The sequence below is a fragment of the Solea senegalensis genome, linkage group LG4 (genome assembly GCF_019176455.1).
Source record: "Solea senegalensis isolate Sse05_10M linkage group LG4, IFAPA_SoseM_1, whole genome shotgun sequence".
In the NCBI taxonomy this organism is placed as follows: Eukaryota; Metazoa; Chordata; class Actinopteri; order Pleuronectiformes; family Soleidae; genus Solea; species Solea senegalensis.
The window spans coordinates 1,232,130-1,242,044 of record NC_058024.1 but is presented as its reverse complement, the minus strand read 5'-3'; the positions used below and the strand labels follow the sequence as shown (position 1 = coordinate 1,242,044).

General features: G+C 41.5%; 2 protein-coding genes across 3 annotated transcripts; both read left to right on the top strand.

The window, feature by feature from the left end:
- The first annotated feature begins 368 nt into the window (after positions 1-368).
- LOC122767753 (tolloid-like protein 2) lies at positions 369-4,171 on the top strand. Its single transcript, XM_044023217.1, has 10 exons — positions 369-438; positions 752-842; positions 1,278-1,463; positions 1,623-1,775; positions 1,897-1,940; positions 2,447-3,130; positions 3,208-3,304; positions 3,395-3,580; positions 3,661-3,816; positions 3,917-4,171. The coding sequence occupies exons 1-10, from the start codon at positions 402-404 to the stop codon at positions 3,960-3,962; spliced, it is 1,680 nt and encodes a 559-aa protein (XP_043879152.1). The 5' UTR covers positions 369-401; the 3' UTR covers positions 3,963-4,171.
- A 1,229-nt stretch (positions 4,172-5,400) lies between these two features.
- nicn1 (nicolin 1) lies at positions 5,401-9,713 on the top strand. Of its 2 annotated transcripts, none has more exons than XM_044023204.1 (7): positions 5,401-5,513; positions 5,796-5,942; positions 6,422-6,601; positions 8,674-8,787; positions 8,920-8,988; positions 9,125-9,229; positions 9,351-9,675. In XM_044023204.1, exons 2-7 carry the CDS (start codon positions 5,796-5,798, stop codon positions 9,390-9,392), a joined length of 657 nt encoding a protein of 218 aa, XP_043879139.1. In that variant the 5' UTR covers positions 5,401-5,513; the 3' UTR covers positions 9,393-9,675. The 2 variants fall into 2 exon arrangements, with proteins under 2 accessions (XP_043879139.1, XP_043879138.1); XM_044023203.1 differs by lacking the exon at positions 5,401-5,513 and adding an exon at positions 5,530-5,662 and having other exon boundaries at positions 9,351-9,713.
- Positions 9,714-9,915: the final 202 nt, after the last annotated feature.

The window sequence follows — 9,915 nt, the reverse complement described above, 5'->3', positions numbered from 1 at the left end:
TTAAGAAGCTGAAAAATCATTAATTGTGTTTTAATTATTAAGAAAAAACTCAAATGATCCATCGAAATATTTGACATAATTGATATAATATAATAATATTTGTAAACATTCTCAGTTGAAGTCATCACATCTTCTTATTTTCTTTGATTGTTAGTCACAGTAAAATGACAGAACTCTTCTGAATTACACCACGACAACACTTCTGGTAAATCAATTCATGATGTTTACAAGTGACAGCGCTGTCAAGTATGAGGAAGCGAACACGCGTGTTTAATGACCGTGCTGGAAACGACACAGTGTTGCTGCTTCCTCGTGTCCAGAGTATAAAATGCAGCACCTGCAGACAGACAGACAGTCAGTCTCCTGCCAGAGCAAGAAGAAGAAGAAACAACGAGCTCATCATGTTTAGCATCATCGTGGTTCTCGTCCTCCTGACAGGTAAGAGAGTCGACCTTTGACCTGTCCTGTATAAAGTACCTTAAAGTGACACTTAGTAAAAGTGTGTGAGCAGAAAAAGTCTTAAAGTTTATGACATTTACTTAAGCATCAAAAGTCATTTCTCATCTAAAATCTACTGAAGTTTTAGAAAGTGAGGAGTTAGGATTGAGCCATGGTGGGTCAGTGGTACGGCCATTTGTCTTTCAAACTGGAAAGTTGTGGGTTCAATTCCTGACTCTGACCATTTATGTGTCCTTGAGCAAAGACACTTAAGGCCATGATGATGATGAAGATGTTTTAACGTTGGTTACAGCTGGATACAAAGCAGAGACCTATGACAACCAACCCAACGGCATTTTGTACAAGACATGTCCAGAAGATCAGCTGGTGTCTATGATTAAAAGGTGAGAACTTTAGCTACTTATAGCTATGAACCATGTTAGATTTAATCTGTAATCTGGATTATCATTCTGAAGATAGAATGTCTGATCCTGCATACACACTTGGCACAAAAGTGGAAATTCAAATAAATAATCCAAAAATGTCATTTATGTAAAATCGTGAATGATTTGTCATGAAAGCTACGGCTGTCATTTACTGTTGATCATCATCATCATCATCATCATCGTCGTCGTCGTCGTAAAATATCTCACACATGATTGTTACAGGCATAAACATCCAAGTATCATCTGTATACACAATAGAAGTGCATGTGTAACCATAATAGGAACGGTCCCAGAATTGAGCCTTGGGGGACGCCATAGTCAAGTGTGGAAGATGAAGAGAATTGTCTGGTCTCTTATGATCCTTATATTCAAGTCTTTGGCTTTACATCACAGCTCCTACGATGACGGTGACAAAGATCGGCAGTGGAAGATCGAGTGCAAGGATTTTGGCAAATTGTCAAACTGTGTCTGGTTCCGCTTCGACAATCTCCATCACCAAGAACTCCAGTTCAACTGTCCAGCCGATCATGTGATCAACAGCATCCACAGTGTGTATGACACCAACAATGAAGACAGGAAGTGAGTGGTTTGTTGAAGTTTTAGGATTTAGGATCGTGATGACGTCATTTTTGTTTAAATGCGTTTCACGTGTTGAACACAAGTGTCTCGCTCAGGAGACCAGAGGACATTTATTTTGGACTGAAACACAAACCCTTGTTTTATCGTTTCTTTCTCCAGCTGGAGTTTCAGGTGCTGCACCGCTGCACTACTGACCACCTTTGAATGTCGGGAAACGTCCAAGGTCAATTTCTTCAAAGAAGACTTCACCTGGCACGTTCCTGGTGGAAACTTCCTCAAAGGCTTCAGCACCCATGGCAGGAATGATAATGGGTCGGTCCACTGACGCCACACACACACACACACACACACACATAGGCTAACCACACTAATTAATGAAGCCACTTCTTAATAACAATAATAATAATAATAAGCTTTTTATTGTGATTGACAGAGATCATCGCTGGAGTTTCAGCTACTGCAGAGCAGTCATCATGGGTATTTCATTTCACTCTACTTTCAGATTAAAGGGATAGTTCAGGTGTTTTAAAGTGAGCTTGTACGAGATAGTGACACATATTTCCACCGGCTGTACTCGCCTCACCACAGCACGGTTGCAAGTAGCATTTCCACTAGCATAGTAACTTGGTACCAAGTACTATTTTTAGTTCCTGCTCCAGCGAGGTTGTGATGATTGGTCAGACTGCCGGCCACTGACTGGCCAGAGTGTTTGTGCGTGCGTGCAGTGATGACTCCGCCCACGTTAATTGGGTACTTGTTTTGTAGTGGAGATGCGACCTAATCTTGCTGTGCCGAGGCGAGTAGAGCCGGTGGTCAGCACTGAGTGTGTCACCCCCCTGTGGAACGGACTGTTTCAGTGCCTCATACAACCACACTTGAAATAAATGTTGACTTTTTCCTTTAATATAAAGAAAAAAACAAACTGTAATGCTTGATGTGAAGTTGAGACAGTGATTTTGACTTTCTTTGTTGTCTTGGTTCAGATTCTGAGACTCCGTCACCGATCCTTGTTGCAAACAGTCCAACCCAACACTCTGAGACTGACGGAGATATTGTCGTCCATTCAAGAGACAAGCGGAGCGTCAAAGTCTGTGAACCTGAGAACTGCTTCTGGTCAAAGGGAGCAAACGGACTGGTCCAAGTTCCATACACAATAAGTGACACCTTTACCAACAATGAAAATAGCACCATTGAAAAAGCCATGAATGAATTCCACTTGAGCTCATGTGTGCGCTTTGTCCCTCGCAAGAGTCAGATCAACTACGTCAGCATTGTGAAGAAAGACGGATGTTGGTCAAAGGTCGGTCGAAGAGGAGGTGAACAGGAGTTATCTCTCGGGTACAACTGCGTGAACAACGGCCACATTCAGCACGAGTTAATGCACGCGCTGGGTTTTTGGCACGAGCAGAGTCGATCCGACAGAGACGTCTACGTCAAAATCAACTTGGACAATGTCAAAGACGAGCACGTTAGCAACTTTGATCGTAAGGAAACGCTCAACCTCAACGTCCCGTACGACTACTCGTCCTTGATGCATTACGGACGCACAGAATTCTCAAAGAACGGACAGGACACCGTCACACCTGTGATCGCCTCAGCATCCATCGGCCAGAGGAACGGTATGACAGAGAATGACTTTCTGAAGATCAACAAGCTTTACAACTGCAGTAAGTACAACACTTCTTCTGGTTTGTGTTCTCTGAGAACTTTGAGTGGAACTCTCACTGTGGGCTTCTCCTTCCAGAGAACTACCTCCATAAGCGTGGAGAGTGGGACAGTGAGGTGGGGCAGAGTTTCACTTGCCAGTGTCCCAAGGGCCAAGCTGTTTCCAGCATCACCAGGTGAGCTCCACGCTTGTTCGACAAGAGCTGACGATGATTTTACAACTCTGCCATCTAGTGGTCACTTATTTAAGTTTGTTTCCACTGCAGCGCCTACGACAGTATTGAGAAAGATCGACACTGGGCTGTTACGTGCAAGGCTTTGGAGAAAACCCACGTTTGTCAGTGGTCGACTTTTACCAACCAGGCTTGGCACGACATAAACTTTGAATGTGGAGACAACAGCGTGATCGCTGGCGTCCACAGTGTGTACAACCATATGATGCAGGACAGGATGTGAGTGTCTCTGTTTGTACCTGTACTGACTTCATGGATGATGAGCTGATGTGAAGTCACACCTCGCTCTTGTCTCACAGATGGAAGTTTTACTGCTGCCGAGCCTCTGCCACCGTCAGCCTTTCCAACCTCAAACACACACCTCTGGTCAACTTCTATGGCGAGTACTTCAGCTGGAAGGTCGCCAGCATCAACTACATCACGGCAGTGAAAAGCAGCTTTGATACGACCACACGGTGAGCCACACGCACACACACACACACACACACACACACAGCAGTGATCTTCAGGAAATATGGAACAGCTGTTTTGTAAAAGTTGTTGTTTTGTTCACAGTGATCGTCGATGGAGCTTCTCATACCAGCAGAGAAGTGTTGAGTGAAGCTCACATGAATCTTTAAATACTTGCTGATCTAGATTAGATCTTGTCATGATGGAAAATAATGGCTTCAACACATGATGTCTGTATTTGTTCATCGTAAATCTTGTGGATTTACTGCTTCATGCTCACTTCTTGTAGAGTTTTGTACCGTGTTTCCTGAACTGTGTGTCGCTGTTGTTTCTGAAATAAATGCAACGTTAAAAACAGCATCTCACTGTTTGTGTGTTTATATTCAGATATTTTCAGAGGAGATGGACAAATATGGGTTTTTCTTTGGCCGATGCTGATCAGCCAATGACTGAGTCCATATATTATTATTCGGAGCTGAAACAATAAATCGATTACTAAATTAATCAACAACTATTTTGATAATTGATTAAAACACGGTTGTTTCAGCTCCTTAAACGTGAGGATTTTCTTCATTTCTTTGCTCCACAGAACAAAGAAATCTTTATTTCCTGCTGCTTCTGTAAAGTTCAGTCGACACTGAGAACAAAGAACGTGTTGTTTATTTTTCCATGACAATAAAGAATGTTCAAAAGCATTTCGTTGTAGTGATGATGTCATACATGGAGTAATGCTGCCCTCTGCTGACTGTAAGTTGTGATGTCATGTACAGTGTTGTAATGTAACAAAGTACAAATACTTTGTTTCTGTACTTCAGTACAACATTCACATACTTTACCTTGTTCTTGAACTTTTACACATTTCCTCTGGCTCTCTTTGTTACTCATCACTACCAAATAAAATCAGAAGAAGAAGAAGAATTGCTATTATGGTCTATATTTACATTCACAGGCTGTAACATGGGCTTAGTTGTCTTTGCTCAAGGACACATATACATGAGTAGAGCTGGGAATTGAACCCAGACAACTGGCCCTACCACTGATCCACCATGGCTCAATCCTAACCCCTCACTTTCTAAAACTTCAGTAGATTTTAGATCAGAAATTACTTTTGATGCTTAAGTATATGTCATAAACCTAAAGTATATTTATGTAACGGCTGCACGGTTGGTGTAGTAGGTTAGTAGGTTAGTGCTCTTGCCTTTGCAGCAAGAAGATTTCTGCATGGAGTTTGCATGTTCTCCCCGTGTGTGCGTGGGTTCTCTCCGGGTTCTCCGGCTTCCTCCCACAGTCCAAAAACATGCAATGTGGGGATTAGGTGAATTGGACACTCTAAATTGACCATAGGAGTGAGTGTGAGAGTGAATGGTTGTTTGTCTCTATCTGTGTGAACTGTCCAGGGTGTACCCCGCCTATCGCCCGATGTAGCTGAGATTGGCACAGCACCCCCCGCGACCCTCTGGTGGAGGATAAAGCGCTAGATGATGACTGACTGACTGACTGACTGAACCTTTTCATCTCAAATCCAAGACCGGAAGCGGAAGTTGGCTGAGGAGGAAGCGTTGCTGGCCCTTTAAGACTCTCGCCGTTGCCTAGGTTACAGCCCGGACGTGACACACACGCAGCGCATAACATTAGCTGTAGCATGTGAGCATCTTCACACGGAGGACTTTTAATCACTTCCTGTTTCTGGTCCTGACGAAAGGTGAGAAACAACAACCGGAAACTACCGCTGCTGACGTCGTACTTGTCTGTTATTATCTGCCGGGCTTTCGTTAGCTTCAGTGGCTAACGTCATCTCGACGTGACACTTCCGGTGTGCAGCTGTCCGTGGTGCTGGCCTTTATACTGATGGTGATGGTGATGATGATGATGATGATGATGATTGTGATTGTGATGAAGATGGTGATGATGAAGATGGTGAATCCCCATGAATTCACTGTTTTTTAAATGTTTAAATAAAGTTTGAGTTTGAATGTGTGTGCAGATGAGTGGACGCTGTGACCAGCAGAGGGCGCTGACCTGCACAGTCAAACCTGCACTTTACCTGAACATGGGAGAAAGACCGTGTGATGCAGCTCAGTCTGGAGTGTGCGTGGTCGACGTCACGCTTCCGTTTGGAAAAACCGCAGATGTAAGTGAACGTTAGATTTATCATACGTACGTCAAATTCAGATAACCATAATGAATACGAGACATCTTTAAAATGAACCTGTGAACATTTGAACACAGTTCGTCAGACTCACCTGAGAGAAGCTTGATATGATTTCACTGAGAGGAAACGAGTGTGTGAGAGATCTTTGACAGCATGACTCGACACAGTTTTCTTTCTCCTCTGGTGGATTTAGAGACAGCGCCATCGTCACCACGTTCACTGGGATTTCACTTCAGTGACTGAAGGACTGAACCATTCTGTCAACTAATGATTCTAATGATTCTTTACTTTGTATTGCGGAGAAAAAAACACATCACCACAGTTTCACACATCTGTGCTCTGATGACTCCGCCCACACAGAGGAGGAGCTATGAAGTGACTGAAACTGCAGTTCTTTATTTGTTTCAGTGAAAGAGTCAATAATCACAGACCATGACGTCATTGTCTCTGTCCCTCAGATCGAGGAAATCACGTTTCAGAATGACTACACCGCCTCTGTGACTGTGCGTCTGCTGAGGAGGAGGCCCGGGCATGAGGCCCCCGCTCAGTGGTGCACGGCCCTGAGAGACCTGTCCCTCATGGACAACCCACACTCAGAGGGGGGGTCACAGGACTACTACTCCATCCACAGGTCACAGGTTAGCTGAAAAATATCAACAAAACAATCTGAATACATTCCCCATGATAATCTGGTCATGTTTACTAAAATAACTGGATTAGATCATCTCAAATAATCCAATTAAAACCACTGAATTAATTAACAAAAACTCTGATTTTAACTGTGTCAGTAATCTGTTTTTATCCAGCCAGGTAATCTGATTACACACACAAAAGGTAATCAGATTACAGTGAAGGGAAGTGATTGTTTGTTTCGTTCATGTACAGAAATAAAGCAGATTTGATCTGAAATGAAAGCTAATAATACGTTATCATGTGATACAGATACTAGATAAACAGTAGATTATATTTTATTTTACAGTGTATTTACAGTGTAACGTTTAGTGTATTTACCGTGTATTCACAGTGTACTCACAGTATATTTACAATGTATTTACAGTGTAATGTTTAGTGTAATTACACTATATTTACAGTGTACTCGCAGTGTATTTACAGTGTATTCACAGTATATTTTCAGTGTATTTACAGTACATTTACAGTGTAATGTATAGTGTATTTATAGTGTATTCAGAGTATATTTACAGTGTAATGTATAGTGTATTTATAGTGTATTCACAGTAGTGTATTTACAGTATTTTTACAGTGTATTTATATTGTAATGTTTAGTGTATTTACAGTATATTTACAGTGTATTTACATTGTAATGTTTAGTGTATTTACCTTGTATTCGCAGTATATTTACATTGTAATGTTTAGTGTATTTACCTTGTATTCGCAGTATATTTACAGTGTAATGTTTAGTGTATTTATAGTGTATTTACAGTATAGATAGATAGATTTACAGTATATTTGTAACCGGTGTAGTTTTGCGGTCTGCGTTGTGAAGAATTTGCCGTACGCGGGATATCTTTTGGACGCAGTCTCCGTTTATTACTGACACAAAGCAAGTGAAAGAAAACTCAACTCAAACTCAGCATGTGAAACACAGGGAAACGTGACCTCTATAAAATAAACATGTACAGCTTGTCAAATTTAGCATGATAATCGTCATATTAGCATAATGACAATGCTAAACAATACAGAAATCACACAAGCGCACATCACGTACCTCTCCCACAACATGCAACAGCAGAAGGGGAGAGGTGAGGGCAGACACACCCTTAAATACTGGGTGGGCACCCCAAAAGTGAACGTGGGGGACAGAAAATCAGGGTAAAATATAAAAATAAAAACTTAAAACATACATTTTGTGTAATTATAAAATAAAAAGATTTTTATTTTTTAAATTAATTGCAGTACCTTAAAAAAATATACTGTAGTAACTGACCCTGTTACATATTTACAGTGTAATGTTTAGTGTATTTACAGTGTATTCACAGTATATTTAGATAGATAGATAGTGTGTTATTGTGCTATAATTAAAAGTCGATATCATTGACCGTATAAACTTGTAACTTGATACAGTTGTTGTGTATCTGCTCCTGGTCTCTCTCTCTCTTCTGTCTCTACCTCATCTCCCTCTTGTCCTTTCTCTCCCCCCTTTCTGTCCCCCACCTCTCCTCTGTCCCCCATTTTTCCTTTCACCCCAACCGGTCGAGGCAGATGACCGCACATCTCTGAGCCTGGTTCTGTCAGAGATTTCTTCTTCTGTAAAGAGGGAGTTTTCTCTCTCCACTGATGCCTAGTGTTTGCTCATTGTGTGAACTGTTGTGTTTCTCTGCTCTCCTTGATGTTGTCTATGTACAGACCTGAGATAATGTATGTTATGATTTGGCACTATACAAATAAAATTTAATTGAATAGATAGATAGATAGATAGATAGATTTATAGTGTAATGTTTAGTGTATCTACAGCATATTTACAGTGTATTTACAGTGTAATTTACAGCTTCAGTGGCTAACGTCATCGTTTACGGTGTATTCACAGTATATTTACAGTGTATGCAATGGTGTAATTTACAGTTTATTCACAGTGTATTCACAGTGTAATTGTTAGTGTATTTACAGTGTAATTTTAGGTTTATTCACAGTTTAATTTTGGGTCTATTCACAGTGTATTTTACAGTGTAATTTACAGTTCTCACTCTGACAGATGAGGGCGGAGCCAGATGACGTGGCGTCAGTGCGGCTGATCCTGAAGCAGCCGTCGTCGGCCTGGTTGAGCTTCAGTCTGAAGAACATTGAGATGTTTCCTCACACTGAGCCGGTGATTAACCACACACACACACACACACACACACACACACACACACAGGTCACATGTCCCGCAACGATACGACCAGCAGGAGGAGCTAGAGAGACGTCTCCTTCAAATCAGCATTTCCTGTTTGTTCTGCAGGAGCCAGAGAAGGAGGTTTGTGATTGGCTGTCAGACCTGACGCTGGACGACCACTTGACCCAACCTCAGGTCTGAAACGTCATCAATAAATCGTCTTCAGCTTCATCCTCATTATCATCATCATCATCATCATCATTAGTGTGTTTGTAAAACTCTCTCTCTGTCTGTCTCTGTGTCTCTGTGTGTCTGTCTCTGGTGTCCTCAGGACGTCCCTGACCCGCACACCGTGTCCTCCAGTCTCCAGCAGATGTGGGCTCTGACTGAAGTGATGCAGAGCGACCAGACCACGGCGTCCGTCGGACGATTTGACGTGAGTGTCAAAAGCGTCGCTCTGTTCTGATCGCAGGCCACGCCCTCACGGTGCACACAGCACCCAGGTCATGTGACCTGACAGCAGCGGCGATGTCATGTTTGTGTCTCTATTGTCGCAGGTGGACGGTTGCTACGACGTCGACCTCATCTCTCTGACGTAACCAGAACGCTGCGTCGTCATGACGATGGCAACCCGCGCCACAAGGGGACAATAACGTTTTCTTTTACCATTAAAGTAAATGATAACATCATATATAAAGAATTGAAACGTTTTTCATGCTTTAAATGTATCCATCCCATAATAATACTGATATCAGACATCACTCAAAACACAACAAACATTTCAATTTCAAATAATAATAATAATAATCGTGATAAAGATGAGCACGTTTATATTTCTGTATTTATCATCGTTATTGTTTTTTGAAGTTTGCACAACATGTTTACAAATAACTTATTTAAATAAATAACATTTGACTTCATTTACATGTTTGTTTGTTTGTTTGTTTACAATCTGATGCCTTCAGTCAAATAGAAATACACTTCAATAATTCAATAATGTGCATCTGTGTTTACAAATGTTTCAGAAGCTGAAAAATTACATTAAGTAGAAAATATTCACTATTTTATTGACTTTAGAACGACTACATAACAGAGCCTGTGATTCAGTTCCAGGACCATCGA